The sequence below is a fragment of the Medicago sativa genome, chromosome 5, assembly GCF_051527215.1.
Source record: "Medicago sativa cultivar Bolivia chromosome 5, Bolivia_mono, whole genome shotgun sequence".
NCBI classification, from domain to species: domain Eukaryota; kingdom Viridiplantae; phylum Streptophyta; class Magnoliopsida; order Fabales; family Fabaceae; genus Medicago; species Medicago sativa.
This window is the reverse complement of record NC_140753.1, coordinates 11,845,861-11,869,802: the sequence shown is the minus strand read 5'-3', so window position 1 is coordinate 11,869,802 and position 23,942 is coordinate 11,845,861. Positions and strand designations below refer to the sequence as shown.

The 23,942-nt window shown below is 31.8% G+C and overlaps 1 protein-coding gene, 1 long non-coding RNA gene and 1 other non-coding gene across 3 annotated transcripts; 1 reads left to right on the top strand and 2 right to left on the bottom strand.

Annotated features, from left to right (window-relative positions):
- Positions 1-6,901: 6,901 nt before the first annotated feature.
- On the bottom strand, positions 6,902-8,159 carry LOC146920066 (uncharacterized). The gene is made up of 2 exons (XM_085711100.1): positions 8,096-8,159; positions 6,902-7,275 (listed from the first exon to the last, which is right to left on the bottom strand). The coding sequence occupies exons 1-2, from the start codon at positions 8,157-8,159 to the stop codon at positions 6,902-6,904; spliced, it is 438 nt and encodes a 145-aa protein (XP_085567226.1).
- Positions 8,160-17,186: 9,027 nt separating this feature from the next.
- TRNAG-GCC (transfer RNA glycine (anticodon GCC)) lies at positions 17,187-17,257 on the bottom strand. Its single transcript has one exon. It is a non-coding gene; the product is annotated as a tRNA-Gly (tRNA).
- Positions 17,258-22,003: 4,746 nt separating this feature from the next.
- On the top strand, positions 22,004-23,505 carry LOC146920064 (uncharacterized). The gene is made up of 2 exons (XR_015010713.1): positions 22,004-22,440; positions 22,773-23,505. It is a non-coding gene; the product is annotated as an uncharacterized LOC146920064 (long non-coding RNA).
- The last annotated feature ends 437 nt before the right edge of the window (positions 23,506-23,942 follow it).

Sequence of the window (23,942 nt, the reverse complement as noted above, 5' to 3'; positions counted from 1 at the left end):
TTATTTATCTTATCTATCAATTTGATCATTGGTATTGTCAAATAAATGCTAAAAACTAAAATAATGTGAATAATGTGTTTGTCAAATAGATACTAAAAGAATGTGAATAATGTGTTTAAGTGTTATTTTAATAATATAATGAACAAATTCTTATGTACTATCTATTCCTGTGGTGTCCCGTTATTCTTCCGGTGTGGTATCAGGTGTCTAGATGGTTAGGCTGGGAGTTTGTGCCCCCGCTAGGTCTTGCCCAGCAGTTTCTGTCCTTTATAGATTTAGGAGGGGCGACGAGTGTGAGGCTAGGTTTGCTTCTGGTTTGGCATGGTGTTATTTGGACCATCTGGACGTCCCGGAATGACCTTTTGTTTTCTGGGGGCGTGCTTCGTGAGGAGCCTGTGGTGGATAGGGTTAAACTCCTAGCTTGGAAGTGGTTCCTGGCTAAGTGCCCTGCTAGTTCCTGCACTTATCATGAGTGGGAGGTGCAGTCCATCCTTTGTTAGCAGCGGTAGAGTTTTTGTGGTGGTGGTCCTGGGGGGGGGGGGGGGGGGGGGGGTTGGGGGGGTTCATTGCCTCATCCTTTCCCGTCCTGGTCCCTTAGCTTTTATTGGTGCTGCAGGTTTTGGCGGTCTCCTTTGGGCGGCCTCTTCTTGCTGTTGTTTTTAGATCTTTTGTTCTTAGGGGCTTCTGGTGGTGTCTTCCCGTGTGTGTTTTTTTTCTCGGGCTGTTTGTTTTTGATTTTTGGGCATCTTCAGATGGCCTTCAGGTGTATATTGGACATTGTTTCCTCTATTATATATATATATATATATTGCCATTAAAAAAAATGCTTACGTACATAAAGGAGTCATCAAAAGCCCCAAAATACTATAAACGACAAGTTATATTGCTCTTACAAGAGAGCATTCTCTTCATGTCCCGTTTGGAAACCAGTCTTTAATATTTTTAAAGGTGTTAGATGTTGATTCTCCTACTTAGTTTATGACAAACCAACAAAACCATTGTACTTTTAAGTCTATATGAATGAATAAAATCTAAGCACGCATCAACATATCGGTGGCAACTGTAAAAAGAATATACCTATCTGTGCTGGCATGTCCACCGGTAAAATCTAAGATTTATTGCTACAGTGTGTACTTTCTATGTTGAGGATTAGTCTCCCTAAAGAAAAGAGGTTGTCTTGCAACCTGCAATGCACAGAATATCATCGATAAATCATTGAACACCGGACAATTACCCGTTAATAATTGCACGTGTGTTGCACATGTTGAAAACCATGGAAGTATTTTTGGAGGCAAAATAACATTTTCCCATTAAGTCACCTTCATATTTTGATTCGTACTGCAATAAAGATAACATCAACATAAGTTAAATTCATTGAAAAGTAATTTCCTAAAAACACATAATCTCATGTAGAATTTTGAATGAACCTCACATGAATCGATTTTTAAAAGTGTAGCTGGGAAATTTAAAGCTTGTAGTTTTTTGACAGAAGCATGACTCTTCTTTTTCATTTCAAAGTATAAATTACAGGTATTTGCACTAACTGAATTCCTTCGAAAAAACTTTGTTTGTATCTAATCTAAAAATGAAGGGCTCTTCGTGAGACTTAAACTGATAGGGCTAGGCTCATTAAGTATATCGCTTAGCAAAGATATATCAGCACTCCGCTGCTAATTAAACAATACACCAAAAAATATGAATTATAAGAAAAGAAAGTCATAAACAAAAGTGAAGATTAAGCAAAATAAATTCTATTTACACATATCAAAACCAAATTTTACAACTTTAGAATCAATTTTGACTTCTCAAATAATTAATTAATAAGTTTAGCTGTTACTTATTAGGAGGTGTTGAAACTATAAAAATATGAGATTTTATGATAGTTTTTTCATTATTCATACTTTACCATTATCAGCTAAACTCTTTTTTAATCTAAATTTAAATTAAAGTCTACATCATAATTACAAGGAATTTGAAAACTAACTATCTATTTTAGTTGATTTTTTTTCTTCCAAATTTTAAAATATTTAAACTTAATTTGAAAGTCAAATTTAAATAATTTTAAATAATAGAGGTAGTAAACAAATTAATTAAATGAATATATATATATATATATATATATAGAGAGAGAGAGAGAGAGAGAGAGAGAGACATACACACGCAATGAAATACACTAGAAAAAGAGTGAACAGACGAACACGAAAGTCTACATTAAAAAAGGATATCTTAACTTGAATATGTTATGAGTTTTCGCAATAACAACACTTTTTATTTGATCTCTACAATCTTTTTCTTGGGTTTTTGTATCTATCGTTTAAAAAAGAAACAAATTCACGTCCCTAACATCAGTTTAAAAACAGAAAGGAAAAGTAACAATGTGCACGTGGCTCAGTTATTCTATGCCACGTGGCATAGTAAAAAGATTTTCTAAAAAATTAGTTCAATTATATAATTTATTTTGGAAAACCCAAAATGTAGAATGTCGTCCAACAAAACAAGTAAAATATAGTCAATGACGCATGTGACGACGATGGTAATAGTTAAACCTCTTCTATATACCAGTCAATAAAATTCTCATACGTGTAATACTCGAGTTTCATTTTGGCGAATCCTCTAACTTATGCATCGTAATCTACCTCGTTTATATCTTCTGAGACAACATAGTCAAGAAAAGGAGATTCTCCTAGCAACATTGTGAAACTCGCAGTCAATTTAAACATACCAACCCTTTTTTTTTTTCTTTTGGTCATCTTACCCTTTTCCCATCTTTTGGGACTATTAAGATACTATCTAATCGGTCCCTACTCTCCTTTGTTGTATAGACAATGAAATTCACTTCATCATTATGCCCCCTAAAATTCTCATGCATTCAAGTTTTGGCTCCAAAAGCCCTTTTCTTCCAAAACCCCAAATTATGAGATCCCTGAAATTGTTTCCCCAAAGTCTGAATCCTCCAAAATTCTCAAATGTCCAGTTTCTCTCAGGCACTCATAACTCAGAATTCCTCAAATTCCTCAAGGACAAGTACAAACTCATAACATATTTTTATTCGAGTGGCATACTTCTTTTTGCTCAAATCCTCTAGTTGATGTGGTTAGTGTTCCGTGCCAAGTTCGGATTTTTTTTTTTTTTGAAGTTATGTGTGGCAATATTAAAAATTTTGTGTAGGGTGAACGATCATGAAAGAGTTGGGGTAAGGTCGACAATAGAGGTGGTATGGTGAGGGTGAAGAGAAGCAAATGTGTAAAATTAGGTGGGAAAGGTGATGCAGAGTGATTACCTAACCCCTCTTAATTATGTTGGTTTCTAATTATTATTATTACTATTAATTATAAATCAATTTTACCAAAAAAAAGGTGTATTACACCTTGAAACACAATGGGTCGTTGAAAATATTACACTTTAAAAATTTAACAAAATTACAGTGTCATTATAATATTGTGAAACTCGCATTGAATTTAAACATGCATAAAACTAACTTTTTTTGGCGATTTAAATAAAAATTAATGTATTAAAAGAATGTCAAAATTATGGAGATTTAAATTTTCTAACGGAAAATATTTGAGAAGCCATTGTTTGAAGAGATTAAAAACGAAAAACAATACATTTAAATAAAGAAATAAAAAACTCATTTAACCATTTTTTTCAAAATAACCAAATAGTTTAATTCTTTTGTAAATTACGTTTGGGAAACAAAACTAATTTTAACTTTCAATGTTAAACGTGTACTGTTTGGAAACTTTGCAAATCATTGTGAAACCACACCCATTTTGCTTTAGAACGAGAGAATGGCTTCCCAAACTCATATTCAAACATGCTATAAATTAAAAAAAACACATTAATTTGGATTTGGTTTCTCTTAGGTGGATAAAAAAACTTAAAGAAATAATGTGGTGATCTAGATCTTTGAAATATGAATGGAGAATAGCATTGAAATTTGAAAAAAGGGAAAAAAAAATTATTTAAGAGTTGAGATGTAAAAATTACGAGAAAAACCCGAGAAAAAAAATTGAGAGATGCATTCCTCATTTTTTTTTTAGATTTACTTTTCCCACCCTATTTCTTTCCTAGCGCGCCCTATTTTTTTTTTTTCCATTTTTACACCTGGTCCAGATTTCGTTTTCCGGAATCGATTGTTAGAATTTTGCAGATATATCCGGATTTTACAATCCGGAATTGTTTTCTTCCAGAACTCTTACAATTTCAAGCTTTAAAATTCGTCAAATAAAACGCAAATAAATTAAAAAACATAAATAAAAAGACACAAACATAAAAACAACTCATTTTATTAATATATGAACAATACATTACAATAATTTTCAAGCTTTTTAAGCTTATTACATAAAATTCTAAATCTATTTCTAATCTCCTAAGAGCCTAATTCTAATCTCCTAAGAGCCTAACCACTGCTATGTGATAGGACATAGCAGTAGTTTCCCTATTGGAGGGCAACCAGAGGAGGAGGGAAGAGGAGGGCTGGAAGAAGAGAACAATGCCCCTGAGGGAGGTAAGGGGTTCTCAAACTTACGCCCAGACAGGCCAAGCTAAGAACCACACTGACCCACATGACCCCCAGATGAACCGAGCTTCTTTGCAGCGCGGTTGCATCCTCATTGACCGTTCATACAAACCCTGAAAGTTTTCAACGAGGCCCCTATCTATGAAAGGCCAACGATGGAAAACCATGGTTGTAGAAGGAAGAAGAGGAGGAGAGGGTGAGAGAGGATGGTGTGAGAAATGGTGGGGTTTGGAAGGCTATATATAGGGATGGGGTCAAAAACGGTTGGGAGGTCATAAATGTAGTCAAAAAACGTGGTAAAACACGTTTTTTGAATTGACCACCGACAAAAACATGTGGTACAGACCACCGGCCATGACACTGATGCAGTCCGGAAAATACAATCAGGAATGCACCTTTGGTTTCCGGAATATATCTTCCGGATTAATACGATAATGGTGAACGAGGGAAAAGTTGACACTTCTTGTAGGGTTAAGGAAGTTCCGCATTGTATAATCCGGAAAGCTTCAGCATTGGATTCTTTTGAAAGAGAGTCATTAATGTAGTATTGGACGGTTACAACCACTAACACGTTTTCATTGACTGTACTAATGACCTAAGACTTGTTTTAGGCTATAAATAGGCTTCCATCTTCAACAAATATCTTCATTCTTCACTTCACCTCTTTTCTTCCATTTTCTTCAAATGTTTTTAGTTTTTTAGGGGTGTCGGTGGTGTCATGGTCATTGTTGACCGTTCATATGAACCCTGCAATTGCATTCCGAAGTTCGTTTTCCGGAAATCTCTAACAATCTGGTCCGGATTATATAATCTGGACTAGGGGCATTTTTGGAAATTTTGCAGGACGCGCAAGAAGGCAGCAGGATGGGAAAAGTAAATTTTTTTTTTTGGTACATATGAACAATGCATATTCCCCATTTATATGATAGGTTAAAAGTGTTTGATTTTAAATTAGACGTGCTTACCAAATACAGACACTTATCCTTCTATCTAGAAGTAATAATTTTTGTTCTTCACGAAATGTGGCGCCTTTGCTTGAATTAATAAAGTTTTAAGGTTCCGAAATTTCAACTAATAATTGAACTTGATATGATATGATCGATTATGATAAACCCACTAGAAAGTTATATAGGCAATGGCTCTATTTTTTATATTAAATTCCCAAAAAAATAATTTTTGTTTTTAAAAGAACTCAACGTGGAAATATAGAATTTACTTAATATTTATTTTATAAATTTTAAATTACAAACAAAGTAGTTTATGTGTAATCTCATAAGTTTTTATTGGATGTTCCTATAAAATTATTTTATACCAGCAGTTCATTTTTATTAAACTCTTCGAAGTGCAAATGATAAAGACATCTAATAAAAATTCAATATTTTATAATTTTTTTTTGAGGAAATATTTTATAATTTTTTTAAAAAGCGAATCAAAGATATTAATGTGAATTCTAAGTAGATGTCGATATAAAATTATTTTTTTATACTGATTTTACATTCCCAACTTTTTCGAAATTGCATAAAAAAAACTCTTTTTTGAAACGAGTATAATTTTTAGGTTTAAATGTGTGTTTAGCCCCTGCACTTTCGCCCAATTTTGGCATTGGTCCCTACGCTTTTTTTTTTTTTGGCATTGGTCCTTGCACTTTGTAAAACTTTTGGCTTTAGTCCTTCAGTTAACTTTCCGTTAAAAAAACACAAAACTAACGGTGTGCCATGTGGGTCAATCATGACACGCCACGTGGCACACTAGAAGACAAAAATCATTGTTTTTTTACTTAAAAATATCATTAGTCCCTGCACTTTCAGCATTTTTTTATATTAGTCCTTGCACTTTGCTATTAGTCCCTAAACTTTTTTTTTTTTCTTAAAAATGAAATTATTATGTTTTAATTATTGTTTTGTTCATTATTTTTATTGAGAATAATCATAAAAAAAAAATTAAGCTTTAATTGTATCACATTGCAAATGAAAATTGTATGGTATTAACACCGTGACAATAGATAAAAATTAACAAATTAGATGGAAATTAAATTGCACTTTGGCAATACATGTAATTGTACTTTCCAAGTCGAGCAAAAGTTACTTGGCAACGTAGGCCTTTCTATCTCAAAATAAATCAAAATGCACAAAATAGATAGTAAGTTGGCTACATAAGCCTCGAAGGTGGTGGCCAAAATCGTGAGCAAAATCGAAGAGAAAGAAAAGGATGGTGGTCGGAATCAGAACAGGATGGTAGTCGAAATTAAAATCAGAAGGTTAGGGTTGAAGTTGAAACTGTAAACCCATTTCTTCCCTCTTTCTCTTCTTTTTTTTGGTTACAAGGGAAAATGAACAGAAAAAGAAACGGAAAGAAAAACAACAAGAAAAGGGGCGAAACTAGCTAACCCCTGGGGAAATAGGTTCCCCAAGCATCATTCCTAATGAGCGGTAACAACCCTTCCGGAGGTGAAACATAAGTAGTCAACACAGAATCTGAAGCAACTCCTAACTTAGCAAGAAAATCAGCACAATAATTCCCTTCACGAAGAGTGTGTAAAACAGAAGTATTGCTGAGGTTGAGCAGGTCTTTGATATCTTGAATAAGGGTGGCATAGATATGAAACTTCAAGGGAGACCCATTTATGAGACTAACAGAATGGAGGGAGTCTGAATAGCACACAAAATCAGTAATACCCAAAGCTCTAACCATGTGTAAACCATTGAAAATGGCGGAAAGCTCAGCAAGAAGAATATCATCAGAGTTAGCAATGTATCCTGAGAAGCCAGAGATAAAGCCACCAATGTGGTTTCTAAGGAGGCCACCAAAACCGGATCTTTGAGGATTTCCAAGACAGCTCCCGTCGACATTGAGAATGTTTCCCTCTTTCTCTTCTCCCGTGTTTTCTTCTTTTTTCTTTTCTCATCTTCTTATTTTAATAAATCAATTTATTAAAATACTAATTAAAATTAATTATTTTCATTTATTAATTAAAATTTTGTCTTTTAGTGTGCCACGTGGCGTGTCATGATTGGCCCACGTGGCACACCGTTAGTTTTGTGTTTTTTTTTTTAACGGAAAGTTAGCGGAAGGACTAAAGCCAAAAGTTTTACAAAGTACAGAGACCAATGCCAAACAAAAAAAAGCGCAGGGATCAATGCCAAAACTGGACGAAAGTGCAGGGACTAAACACACATTTAAGTCTAATTTTTATATCATGTAACTATCAATTTCCTTTTGTGTCTACAAGGAAAAACCATCACTATGAGCATTTAGAATGCATCCATCAGTCTGACTCCATATACTACTGTGTACGTATCCTTTCACGTCAGGATTATATGATAGTAATTTATTATTTTAACTTTACCTTTGTTTTTTTAAGAGAAATGTTAACAATTGGGTATTCTTTAAACATTTTTAATAGTAAATTTTTATAAAAATATGTACAATAAATACATTGAAATTTGTAATATTTAACTTTTTTAAAAATATTTTTTAAATTTAGAATTTTTAAAGAGTAACCGAGACACTCGTTAATAAGACATTTTTTAATATCTGCAGGACATGGTAAAATAAATAATACCATGATTTCAATACCGTGAATACCCCTGATCATGATGACACGGATTCTAGCTGTGTTTAGATTTGGGACAATGGACATGGCATGCCTTAGAAGCAAAGAGAGAAAGTGATTCTAGGCAATGACCCCAGATCAGCTTTTGTCCCTCAGTAACCAAACTGACATTATTCCCCAACCACACCCCCTTCCTAAATTATTCTTTACTAGTTTTTAACCACTGTAATTACTAAATATTCATATCCAAAATTAGGTTTACATATTGTATACGCACAAACGAGATATATCCATTTTAAGTGCGAATCATATCTCTTTCGCATGCTTATACCAAAAAGCAGAATATTTGACATGATATATATATATATATATATATATATATATATATATATATATATATATATATATATATATATATAGGGTTATGTTACAAGACACCTTCATAAAAAGTAGTGTGGTGTCTTTTATCAAGTCACACCTCAAGGTGTGATTTTCACTTTTTTAGTTATAACTTTGATAAAAGACACCTTCATAAAAAGTAGTTGGTGTCTTTTAACAAATGCTCATAGAGTAACTTGATAAAAGACACCTTCACAAAAGGTGTCTTCTATCATAACCCATATATATATATATATATATATATATATATATATATATATATATATATATATATATATATATATATATAGGGATTTGCTAGAACACACCCACTAGTTTTTATATGGGAGTGTTTTAGCAAGCTACACCTTAAGGTGTATTTAACTACTTTTTAGTTATAACTTGCTAAAACACACCTTCTAAAAAATAAGTGGGTGTATCATAGCAAATGCCTATAGGAGTTGCTAACATACACCCACTTATTTTTTAGAAGGTGTGTTTTAGCAACATTCACCTTAAGGTGTATTTAACAACTTTATAGTTATATCTTTGCTAAAACACACCTTAATAAAAACTAGTGGGTGTATCCTAGCAAACCCCATATATATATATATGGGTTATGATAGAAGACACCTTTTGTGAAGGTGTCTTTTATCAAGTTACTCTATGAACATTTGTTAAAAGACACCAACTACTTTTTATGAAGGTGTCTTTTATCAAAGTTATAACTAAAAAAGTGAAAATCACACCTTGAGGTGTGACTTGATAAAAGACACCACACTACTTTTTATGAAGGTGTCTTGTAACATAACCCTATATATATATATATATATATATATATATATATATATATATATATATATATATATATAATTATGAAGGTGTCTTTTAGCAAAGTTATAACTAAAAAGTGAAAATCACACATTGAGGTGTGAATTGCTAAAAAACACCTTCATAGGTGGCTTCTAGCAAAACCATATATATATAATGTTAACCAGTGATCTGGAGCATCAATTTCAATGGTTTGACCGCTCAGGGTAAGGAATCAAATATAAGTTGAGTTGAAAATAGGTTTGGTAAGGTCTACAACCTAGTTTAAATTAGGTTCAGATTGACGAGGAATTTATCAAAGATTTTTTTGTTGTTGAAGGAATAATTGAATTTTGTTAACTTATGTTTTAAGAGCATCCACAACGAAGACATCTATTTTTTGGTACTTAAAAGGGTATCACGTGTACAAATCAATCATTTATAATTTTTTAATAGTAGTATAATATCTAATAAACACTCAATCTCACCAACGCAACATCTCACACAAATTTTTTAAGTAAGATCCACTAATCAACTATCAATAACTGTATATAATTACATTTCATTTTTTTAATATTAGAAAAGTGTGGGTCCCACTTAAGAATGATGATGTCTTAAGCGAGACCTTAACTCTTATAAGACCAAAAAAAAAAAATGCTCCCCAATGAGTATCTAATAGGTACCAACTCTTCAAAATCTGAGACTTTCCCCTTAGAGTTGGTCTAAGAGAACTATTAAGAATTTTTTATAAAAAAATCTTTAACATGTACATTTTATATGTTTTAAGACACATGTTAACATTTATTATTTTTTATTATAAAAACACTATGAAATGTTTCAACCATCCAAATTGAATTCAATGATTCACATCTTCCTCTATCTCTCTGTTGTTTTATACCGTGGAACCAAGAAATCTAAATTATGTGACTTGTGTTATGATATGATCTTCAACTTTCACATATGAGGTAGAACTACTACACCTCCATATAATATGTCTTACTTCCACTTCGGTGGAAGTCATACAATTGTAAGGCTCGTCTTCAAGTCGCCAACCTCGCATTCAATTTCTCCATCGACTCTACAAGCATGACTACATCATTTGCAAAAAACTTACACCTTGGTGCTAACTCTTTGATGAGCTTAAGGTTGATTCTTGGTGAAATCTAGTTGCTATGTGAAAATCGTCAGTAGCCCCATCATGCATCTTCACACTAGTTGAAGTCCCCTCATAAATATCATTGATAGCTTGAATATAAGCAATCCTAATTCCTTTCTTATATAGGACTTTCGACAAAATCTTTCAAGGCACTCTATCGTACATTTTCTCTAGATCAATCAAAATTAAATGCAAATATTCTACGCAGTATAATATAATATCGCTACATTATACATATAAGTAAGTAGATGATAGAATATCGATACTATAATATATTAATTTCCTTTAGGGGATATATGCTATTCTTCTATGCAGTATGTTTTAAAAGATTCAAATAATGGTATCAGATATTTCCATACTCCAGTGACGACAAAAATATCTTTGAGAGAAAACTTTTAATATCTAGTTGATTATTTGTCTAGCACAATATCCCTAATAATGAATTTAGTTGTGAATAAGTTTGAGCAAAACAAAAAAACTTTTAAGGTTTTATAAAAAAATAAAAACACGGAATTTTTATTGTTAAAAAAAAAAACGCAAAAATTGACGTTAATTAAGATGATATCATCAGTGGACTAGCAACCAACAAAGTGTGACACAAGTGGCATATACTTAAGTCTATTAACCTTTAGTTCACCAACATAATGTGACCCAAATGAATATGGAGAAATATTTGTTGGAAGAGGTCAAACATTTAAATAGATCTCAGTTATTTCGAATGGATTAGTTTCTGCAATTAATGACTAGAACACAAGTCTCATAACCAACATGATTTTTCTTTACAATTAAAAATAAAAAACCCTAAAATAAAATCTACATTTTAGAGCTAATGAAATCTATAATTAGAGTTTCATTTTTTTGGATTTTCAGTTTTTAATTTCAAAGAAAATTCACATCAACAAATAATGTCACTTTGGCTAAATTGATAGGAAATTTAGAGAGAAACTACTACATTACAAATGTGAAATATATAAAGAATCAAAATCGTAGTGGAGACCAAAATAAAAAATAAGGAACTTTATAACATTTAATTAACGAGAATATGTTCGATACAATATGTACATCTACCAATATTTGAAATTTAGTTGACGATGTAGTCACTTTAACAAAACTATGAGCAACCTCATTCATTGTCTCCTAATAAACTTAACACTTGAGTTACAATAAAAGTTGGAAAAAGTAGATCGACAATTTCTCACAATATTCACGAACTTGGTAACATCAGGTTTAGAGGAGAAAAAACTATCTTCCACAATTTTAGAGTCCGACTCAAAATCAACAGGGCCTAAGTTATGTTCATAAAGTCGATTGAGAGGCGAAAATTATCAATTGGTATAATACCCCTATTAACAAAAACATGTATAATACTCTTATATACTCCATCCGTTTCAAAATACATGTCCATTTTGGAGAAATTGCAGTAACCAAGAAACCGAATAAATTTTATTATTTTTGATGAAATTATGTGTGTGTTTTCTATAATACCCTTAACCATTTATTATTTCATTATATTTTTTCTCTCTCTACAATAAATATGTAAGGGTATTATTGACAAAACAATAATTAATTTTGCATTGAAACTTGAAAGTGACAAGTATTGTGAAACAAAATTATTCTTCAAAATGGACAAGTATTATGAAACGAAGGAAGTAAGTAATAACAGTGTTAAGAGGAGCATTAACAACCCTCTCACTTTAACACACACTCTTTTTTTGAATTAAATTCATATGAATTTCATCACTTTATATAATTCTCATTTCAAAACTATGACATCCACAGTGAATTCACCTGATAAGAGCATGCACCCTCCGGTCACTGTTATAAGCAAAAATCAATAATTTAGATTCATTCATTTAATGATGTATGTGGTCTATAATAAAGACTGTATACATCATTAATTGAATGAATCTAAAATGTAGAATTTTGCTTATAATAGTGACCGGAGGATGTTAGTATAATATCAACAACCATCAATCACTTGTGTCAATCAATTATCCATATACAAATAAAAATATAAAAAAATATATAAAATAAATGTTATATATATTCATGAAGATATATAAAGGTGTTAATGTATTTTATTAAATATATTTATTATGACACTTGTTAACAAGACTCTTTTACCTTTTACTGAACAACTAAAAAAGTTATCTCATTTTCTTAGCTTTGTCTAACATGCACAAATGTTTTTTTTTTTACCATTAGATCAAAAAGTTATATCGTATTTTATTTAATTTGATGATAAGATTTATTAATCTAATGATAGAAACTATCTTATGCATAGTATAAAAGTTGTTTAATTTTTTTTGAGAGGGAAAAGTTGTTTAATTTGTTGACCATAAATTGACCTATTTTCTATTCACTTGTTTTTTACTTTCTTTCATTCTAAATATTTCCTCTTACTCTCTTTCATTTCACATTCTTTTATGATCCAAATAATGCATACATATTAAGGTTGATTTTGATATGCCAAAAAGTTAATAGTTAATACTATATAGAACAACAAAAGACAAATTTTTATATTACTAAACAATTTTTGGTTTTATACGATTTTTTGTGGATAAAAAGAACAATTTTAATAATTTAGATAAGTTGTATTCAAAACAAAAAATTTGCATCGTACATTAATGAGAGACAAGAATTTCAATTTTTATCCTACTCATACTTCTAATCTGTCCTATTCTTAAAACAATTTTACAAATCAAAGAGTATTAACCTAAATTGTCATGTCCTTCATGTTACACTATCAACTTAAATTATCATGCCCTTTGTGTTTTAGCCGATGAAACGCAGCTCAAGAAAAACAAATTCAAGGTTAAATTTGCTTGGAAGAATGGAGCCGGCTCCCAAGTTGTTTTCAGTCTCCCCATATGTCCTTTTAGTTCGAGTCAAAAAAGAAGTCCTTTTAAGTTTCTGATGTGTGGAGTTATTATTGGGTATGGAGCTGACAAGTGACGTTGTGCATGAAACCGCAATTTCGATGATTTTTTTTCCATTCATATTTTACGCAATCATTTTTCTTTGATTGTACGCCCTCCGTCTCATTTTAGATGACTTATTTATCAATGTGTATTGGTTGATTTGATAAACTTTGACCATATTTTTCCTACTAATATACAAAGATAAATAATATCATATAAAATGTTGTTGGATTCGTCTCAATGAATATTTTTAAAATATTAAATTTTCATAATTTTTTCCAATACATAATTAAAGATATTAAAGATAAAAAATATACATTGGTATGTGTGACAGAGTCAACCGTGTCACTTAATATGAAACAGAGGGAGTATATTTTTTTAGTCAATCATCTTGCTTGGTTATTTTTAAGAAAATACTCCCTCGGGTCCTATTTATAAGAAACATTTGATTTTTTTGATTCATTGCATAAATGACTTATTTGGTCTATATTCTAGACAAGATACATCAATTAATCAATAAATCTAAAAAGTCAAATTTTTCTTATCAATAATAGGACCGGAGGAAGTATTATTTAAACACCGACACAAATACAAGGTAGCACTTGTGTGATATTGCATTACCAATGTCTTTGATATTCGTCAACCACAACATGATAAGTAACGTCTCTCTCTCTCTCTCTCTCTCTCTCTCTCTCTCTCTCTCTCTCTCTCTCTCTCTCTCTCTCTCTCTCTCTCTCTCTCTCTCTCTCTCTCTCTCTCTCTCTCAGAAGGATATTTTAACATAAACAGTGACATGTGACACATTGTAATTAGTCAATCTCACATGACATTGAAACCTCAACGTCGCACAAATGTTACACATATTATCTCTATTCGATAATGCTTGAGCTTATATTAGAGAAAAAAATAGAAATAATGGTTGAACTCAAGTGAATAATAAATCTCGTTATAACGAATTGTTCGGGAGAATCGGAGTTTAGTTTTTGGACTGAACAACTTTGCTTCCTATTTTATTTATTTCCTAATTGAATTTTAGATTATTAAGGTCCATTTCTCCTAAAAACTAAAGAGTTAACACAAAAAAAACTATATATTCTATTCATTTTAAAATGAATGATATTTAGAGCATCCATAATCATAGATGTTTTATCTATTTAATATCAAGTTAAATAGACACATCCACTCTCATGTGTAAATTTTTGGTGTTTATTAATATAACGAGCATATGATTCAGCCCATGAGAAATGCTAAGATTTTTTTTTTTTTTAACATTCACTTTTTTATTGGGTGAAACTCTTGTGAGAGATCTACTTCTAATGTATGATACTCACATGAATTTCAATTAATAAAAGAGTATGTGCTAGAGAGAATGCTAGAAAGTGCTAATAACACTCCCCTTCACCCCATACAGTGATCTAAGTAACTAATGTTATTAACTTCTAACTAATCACAACTAATTCTAATTAAAATCTAACTATATCTAACCTTTGACATATCATCCTTCCTCAACAAGGAATTTCTAATTAACATGATTCATCCAATCATGCCTTAATTAATATTAATATACAAGAGCCTGGCGATTACTTATTCTGCTTTTCTTTCTCAAAAAATACCCAATTTTAACCTGCCATATCTTTTTTTATTGGTATATATACAAATGTGAATCGATAAGATCGATATCATATCAGCAAATTTTGTTCTATGTAACCTACTTTGGATTAGAGTGGTTTTCATTCCTGTTACACAATTTCTTTCCATGTGGAATCCCAAACACTATTAGCTAATCATCATTAATGTTGAAAATAAGTGATATCACTCATCCAAATAACCAATATTATTAGTTAATTCTCATGAGTAGGTTTCAATTTCAATAGTGGAATGTGAATCCTTTGACATATAGTATAAGTGTGAGTCAAATTATGTACAACTAGTATTCATCATATCAATATATTGGTCCCCACCATGAGACTAAATAGTTAAATTTTTACAGACTATACTAATTGGCTATTGTTTCCTGTGCTTTCAGTACCAGAAAAACATAGGATTTATAACATTAACATGCATATCTGAACAAAAGATAAGATTGAGCATGCAAATGGCCCGTTCATTAGTGGCTATATGTCTTTGTGGGCTTGTTCCCCCACTATATTTTCCATAGCATCATATATACACACACTAAATATTACATTACATATATATCTTCATGCATATTACTATTACATTCCATAGCATCATATATATACACTAAATTTTCCACGTATATGTTTTCATGCATATTACATTACATACATATACACTAATAGAAATATTATTTACTTCTTTATTCATTTATTATATTTACTCAAAAGAAAGTTTTATCAACATTTTATACAAAAGTTATGGAAACAAAAACGTTTGGTTCTGCATCTCTCAACATCTTTTATGTTGGTTTTATTTTTCTTAATAATTAATATATGATAATAATGTAATTATATATTATGAAAAAACTTAAGAGGTTTCGAATCAAAATAAGTTATCAATCTTTCTATTAAAATTACAAAACAAACTTTATTTTTTATTAGTCATTTTCATTTTTAAATGTGTCTTTAGTTAGTTAATTTAATTTTTAAATATATTTTTCACTAATCAATTTGGTATATACAATGAATAACAAAACAAGTTGAAGAGGTGTTCACAGTTTTGATAAATTTCAAATATTTTAGTGAAAACACATCACACATTTAGAGACTAAAATGATTACTCCAAATTGGCATCGACGTCTAAATTAATGTTGTACATCAACGTCTAAACTATATAAGATGACCCTACTAAAAATTAGAATAGGGTTTCTAAATTATTTAGGGTGACTTTACTACAAATTTATATATACATTGCCCCCACAATTCAAAATTTCTGGCTCCGCCACTGCGTTCATATAAAGCAAAAATTAGAAGCAAGCAAAACAAAAAGGTCAAAAAACGTTAGTGTATTTGTGTATGTGACACGCACTCAACTAATTTCAAAGTGTTGGCCACCTAACCTTATCCCTGCTACATCATTTATATACAAATCCTTTAATAGGTGCTATTTCTAGTTTTCATCAAAACCTCATCAAAATTTTCTGAAAAATTAAGGTGATATGTTAAGCTTATACGATCAATATGTACAGAGAGTTATAAGCTTATGTAATTACTGCAATTGGCAACATGGATGGTGTCATGATGTTATGATGTATCATGTATGCAGGGGCGGATCCAGACTTTAGATACATGTTGAGCTAAAATTTCAAATTAATAATAATGCAAACTAAATATTTTTTTTAATCAACAAATATTATTCTCGTCGAGATTGTGTAAGAAACACAAAAACTCGCGGATCAAATAGTCTAAAATACAGTAGTGTGCTCTTACAAAGGTGCTAAAAACAAAAAAGCAAGCACATGCCAAGCCAATACTTAGCAATTCCATAAAAATAAACACTATGCAAGCCAAAAATGCTTACTGCTAAAGTGACAGACCACACAAAAGCAGCTGCACACCAAAACTATGGGGATGGGATTGAAAGTTGAGAGAGAGGATGAGAAGAGGGCTACTTCTTTTGTGTTTTATCAATTATATAAAAAAAAATAAAAAAAAAAGGAAAAAACATGTGGAGCTTTAGCTCCACATGGCACCAATGTGCATCCGCCCCCTGCATGTATGCCTTTTGTATAAATGCAGTTTGAGTTTGTAGTTAAATTAGTGGATGCAATGAACTAAAATAAAAATTACTGGATACAAATAATTTGGTAGTAATTGGTAATTGAACAAGGAAGTTCAAAGTGTACCGTAGATATTGAATGAATGAAAAAAAGGTTAAAAAAAAAAATAGTGCACCAGCCGGGAATCGAACCCGGGTCTGTACCGTGGCAGGGTACTATTCTACCACTAGACCACTGGTGCTCTTGTGATGAGGTATTCGTTACATAACATTTTATCCTTCTATGAGCTTACAAGCATACCTAATTCAAGGGTGGATTTGATTGATTAAACTAAGTTTATGTTTTTTCGGATCAAAATTACCCATCTCAATTAATCAATCTATGTTCTTTCAAAAAAATAAAATTAACCGATCTATGTAAAAATAGAAAAAACTCAATCAATCCGCCATCAATAATGTTTTAGACATTGTCGGTCCATATCACCATTCCAATACACGACAACTCAATAATCCATAATCTTCATCGACCGTTTTAGTTGGGACAAAGAAGCGAGCCGCGTCTAATCTATATATATATTGTCCATATAATCTCTAATGACCATATGCAAATATAAGTATGGCTCCACGCCACACCCAAGGTATGATCACAACTATACTTTTTTTGCACACTCTCCTTCCTCATTTCTATCACGATTTAAGCTTGGAGTGCTATCCTGCTTTGTAGATTCATTCTCCCTCATTGAAAAACTACCTCCACTGCATTGGAAATCATGTTTCACAATTTGACATCAGAACAATACGCTACTAATTGGATTGAGTTGATTTACTTTAATGACTAATTTCTACTGGAAAAACACAACTTTGTAGAATTTAGAGAAAAAGGAATTGAAAAAGTATTTGTTATTCGGAGGGGCCTGTGGAAGTACTAGCATTACGTACTCTCTATAATAGTTGAATGTACTGTATATATTCTCAAAATCTATATAAAAGTTTTACGTTCTAATATGCTTCTTCTTTTTTGTCGAAAAATGTTCTAATATGCTAAGAAGAGGAATTGATGATCCATGTAGTCCAATACTCCAAAGACTCATTCTTTTCACACCCTATTGATCTCTCGCACGCTTTATTTTGTTCCGTTTATATAATCCGGACAACATATACATCCCATAAAAACCTCCAAAACACGTTAAAATATTGCATATCTTTGAATCTAAATAGGACACGCGGGAAACTCATAGGGTAAGAAAAGTAATGACTTACTCCAAATTACTCTAAACAAAAGGTTATGGACCTACATGCGATATGAGTGTCAAGTTCAAGGCCCATACATGCGAAATGAATTTCTTTCCCCAATTCAAATAGAGCAAAATTAATTCCATTAGTCTGATCACCAGAATAGGAAAAAAGTGAGGATTTAATCATCAAAGCTTGCATTCTGTGTGTCTCTCAAATTAATACTGAAAATCAACACAAACCATATTGCTCACCACCCTAGAATAGTGTGACATTAATATCTTTCAATTTGATGTTGGTTTTAGAGTTATTTTGAATAAATGATTCTTGAAAGAGTAGAGATGGTTTTTATGATTTTATCTTCTTGATTAACCTTGTATTTTTCGTAGCTTTATTATTTCTATTTGATTTAGTGCTGTGCTGATTTTTGGTAAAAAAGCAACCCATGTACGATATTTTAATCATATATGTAGTCGAACCTACAACATTTCTCCCAGCTTGTTGTATGATTTTATTTCACTGTTAAACTCTTTGAGAAAGAAACATTATGCTTCTCTCTTTTATTTATTTTTTTTATCGAAAGTGAAATCACTTTTTATTTGCCTACTTATTTGGTATGGAACACGAAGTCGAATTCCTTATTGGTTAAATCATTATTAAGTGCTCTAATAATGAGTGTAGCTGGAAAAAAATACTGTGATATCAAAAGTAAAGGAGGACTTTGAGTGAAAGAGGAGATGTAATCATACCTAACAGTTCACCAGTAGTTTGGTGTTTAAGAAAGACTCACCATTACTGATGATAACAATGCAACCCAATTGGTTATCCGATATCCAAGTCATGACACGAACATGTGACACGACACGATTATGATAATGATGCAACACCCAATTACGATTATGATAATGATGCAACACCCAATTGGTTATCCGATATGATGAAACCTATGAAGCCGAGTCATGACACAAACATATGACACGATAAAATTTTGGACGTTGTTTATAAAAGATATAAATTAAGGATTTAAATACATATGTGCATCTAAATTTAATAAAGTGTTTCATTAAAAAATAAAACTAAAATCAAAATAACATATGATAGTTTTCACTTTATCATCCATCTACTAAGCTAAAAATGAATTTTAATCAAGTTTGATAATATTTTTAACCACGTCCGAGAAATGTCAATTGAGTTTTAAGATGTATGCAAAGCAATTTTGTTTTCAAACACTTATGAATTTTCAGATACAATTGTGCCAGTCCACCGGTGTGTGTCTGTGGTGGTTAGTCTCACACCGATTAAAAATAGAGGAAATATTGTATATAAAAAAGAGACTGCTTATATACATATTGCCACTTTTGGCGCTCCATGAACTCATCAACAAGTTATATATATATATATATATATATATATATATATATATATATATATATATATATATATATATCCAACATTTTACTCATTCATAGACGATGTGAGACTTAATCACTCATAACTTGAAATTCAACAATCTCCCCACTCGCTCACCCCCCACTAAGCCGAAACATGACTCTAATACCACTTGTTGGAGGAGTTCGGGGGAGCGTTAGGATAGATAATAAGCTAAACGATCAGGACAACTAAGAGACCTTGACACTTTGGTGGCATTTAGCCTGGGAATGGATACTTCTTTCCCACCATGGGAAAGGGCCATATCACAGGACAGGTGGCTGTTTGCAGACTGGTTGGTAATTAAAAAATGAAAAATCAAATTAGTTTTATAATCTTTATTGAAATTTCCAGTGCACCTCCCTCTTTTACTGATGCAAGACCACACTTTAATTCCAAAACATATTCAGTTTTATGTCATTTATTTTCTTTCCTTATTTTCTTTCGACTTTCATTCATTCATTCCAACAGCTTCATAGATACTGTTCAATATAGAGCTTCCTACACAACCAAAATTCTCAGCACGTGAGGAAAATTGTTTGATTTCATGAATAAGATGGTCAACAATTACTACAGTTGGCTTGAAAACAAAGAAGCTTATTTCCAAATCTTTGTTGCTAAAATCTATGCAGCATGTAACCATGATCTTCATTTGTATGCTGTTCTTCAGTTAGCTATTTTCTTCTCCTCATAGATTCGTCTCTTAAATCAAAAAAATTCTTCAAATCATCCATCAAACCTCATAAAAAACATCCAGTGTTTCGATCTGATCTTCCACTGTTAAAGATCTGACGAACGAACCTACAAAGAGTGAAATAAATTAGCAAGAAAATATTATTATTAAGGGAACAACTTTTTTTTTTTTTTTTGGTACAGAAGGGAACAAATATTTATGTGACATCCGTTGGAAATAAAAATGTTTATGTGAGAATTTTTATTAGTGAGAATAAATTACAATAACAAAGATGTAATTTTTATTCTACCAAAAAAAACATGTAATTTTTATTAGTGAGAATTTTATTTTAAAAAATACAAAGATCAACGAAATTAAAAAAATAAAAACACTAATTATTTTATGACATACAAAATAGTCCACATTAATTTATTTTATGCATTAGTCTATTTTATTTTTTTGAACGAATTAATATGGCAGCTTACAATTAATTGTAACATATGGTTCTGGAAATAAACAATTGGACCAGAATAATGACCAACACTCGGAAGGCCCATGATTTATTAAAATAAAACAATAAATAAAACAAATGCAAAATTGTTTTTTAATAGTTTGGTGGGGTCAGCTTTTTTGTTACACAATAGCCAACAAAAAGTTTCAAACCATTAATAGGTAACAAATATGGGTCATCCACATAAAAAAACTATTAAATCAATGGCTCTTATTAAACTTTCCCATTAAGGGAAAGAACTTTCCTTTCCCATACTAAACCCCACACTTTATGTTTACCCAAAATGACACTTTATGTTTACCCAAAACCTTAAAAGTTAAAACATTAGATATATGGATTGTCTCTCTTATATACATAAGAGATTTTCTCAGTTCCTAATCAATGTAAAACCTTACCCCGCTTACACTTACACTAAAATTCCAACTGTCCGAGATGGCAACTTGGCTATCATTAAAGGTGCATGTGGTTTATAGGATGAAACTGATGCAAGCTCTTGCTTATGAAATAGCATTAAAACTCCTACCGTGATAAGGGGATTGCAACAATTTTCTTATAAAAATATTGGGTCTGGGTTGAGAGCCCAACCAAATTGAGAGGAGAAATGGCTTATCATATTTTTTATACGTTTCGGATTATATAATGCAAGCGACCAAAAAAACTCATAAAAACCTCTAAAACATGTTAAATATTTTTGATTTAAGAATCCAAACAACATGAAAAACTCATATGAAAGAAAAAGTAAAAACCATACGAAGATGGATAAAAAATCAGAGAAAATAATTTTAATGGTTGAGATCAAAATTATTTTTCTCCACATGTAACTTCTCTGTCCCGAACTTCTCTAATTTGTCTGACACTGACTCGGACCTACTCCCTCCGGTCATTATTATAAGCAAATTTTGACTTTTTATGTTCATTCAATAAATGATGTATGTGGTCTATATTGTAGACCATATACATTATTTATTAAATGAATCTAAAAAGTAGAAATTTACTTATAATAGTGACCGGAGGGAGTACTATTCCTTTGTAACGGGCAAACCTCACTGACACTGAGGGCCCCAAACATGCGTGGGTTTCCCATCCCAATCCCACATGGTTATTACTGCTCGTACTAACTTACAACCAGGGGCGGAGCTACATAGAAGTGAGGGGGTTCAACTGAACCCCCTGGACTTAATAAAATTACACCAGTACCCCAATATTATTTGTACTTTGAACCCCCTGGAATTAATTTTTTGCACCTTGACCCAAGACAGTCTTTCTAACACTCAAAACTCAGACTCATTTTCTTATTATTTCCTCTCTCTAACCTTCTCTTCTCTCTACTGACTACACACTCTCATCTCCTTTCTTCATTCCCTGAGATCTGCCGCCGGAAAACCACCGCACACCACCACTAAGCTAACAGACCCGCATCTCCTTTCCTCTTTGTTGTAAACCACCGCTCATCTCCGCACTTCTCAACTACGAACACACGAACTCGGCCACCGCCCACACCGCACGCGCACCACCAACAGACCGTGCCTTCTTCCACACTTACCTTTCTGGCTTTCACCGAAATTTGTGATTCAGAACAGGTAATGATTCAGAAATTTGTGATTTTGGAATTTTGAAATTATAGGGTTTCTAATTTGGGGGTTTTTGTTATATTCTTTAAAATTGGGACTTGTTGTTAGTAACTTGTTACTGCTTGCTGATTGATTGTTTAGTTTAGGGAATACTGACATGTTGTTACTGCTTGCTAATTGATTGTTTATGATTCAGAAAATTGTGAATACTGACATACTGTATAAATTTGTATATACTGCTAGTCTGCTTGTGTATAGGCATTTTTCATGGAACAAATGTATCAGAATAAAAACAATGATATTGCTATCAGTTGTGTAAATTGTTGTTTTGAATGTTGTAGGAGTTTATGGAGAATGTTGATTCATAGTAGAGAGGTAATGTTGATTCTATCACAATAGAGAGTCATTACCGCATTGAATTATTTTATACTGTTGTGGATATGCAGCTTCAAGAACTTAATAATCGTTTTAATGAGACAAATAGTCGATTGCTTATTTGCATGGAGTGTTTGAGCCCAACCAACTTGTTCTCTAGTTTTGACAAGGCAAAGTTGATTGAATTTGCCAAGTTTTATCCAAGTGAATTTTCTCCAACCGCATTGGTATTCCTTGATAGTCAACTTGAGACTTACATCTCTGATATGCGTAAGAGTGTAGAATTTGCATCTTTGAAAGGAATAAGTGATCCATCAAAAAAACTGGTTGCAACTAAAAGGCATATTACTTATTCGTTCGTCTACCGACTTTTGAAGTTAGCAATGATTTTACCTGTTGCAACAGCAACCGTTGAACGAGCCTTTTCTGCTATGAAGATTGTGAAGAACAGATTGCGTAATCAAATGGCGGATGATTTTCTAAACGATTGTCTTGTGACTTACATTGAGAGAGATGTGTTCAAAAAGGTTGATAAGGAGTTGATTATTCAACGATTTCAGAAGATGGCACCTCGTAGGGAGCAATTGTAGAGTATGCATATGAAGTATTTTGACTACAAGGTACACTGAATGCACTGTAATTTTTTGAATATATATTATTATAATTATTAGTAATTAAATATATTATTATAATTATTAGTAATTAAAGTTCGCAAGTATGAACCCCCTGGTCCAGGTTCCTGGCAACGCCACTGCTTACAACGTCATGGAGAAGACACAAAATCTAGCACTTGATTTTCCTCTAGTTGACCAAATAAAAAACACACTAATCCTCATTGCCTAAACTCACTAGCCAAATTCAGATTTTTTTTTTCTGTCCCTATCACAAAAAAAAAATGATATGTCTGCCCCTAGTTGAAAATTATTGTTGCAAATACCCTTGATCTCCTTTTAACTTGGCGAAGATGTCATTTTTTCAACCATCCTCTGCAAGCTTGCAGGCTTTGCAGCGTTGTCTGACGGATCTGAGTGAGCTCTACATTTAATTTGACGAGTAACATTATTTTAAGTTTTCTCCATGTTTGCAAATTCAATTGGCGAGCACGCCAATTTTTTATTTCACAATTCCCTTGTTCA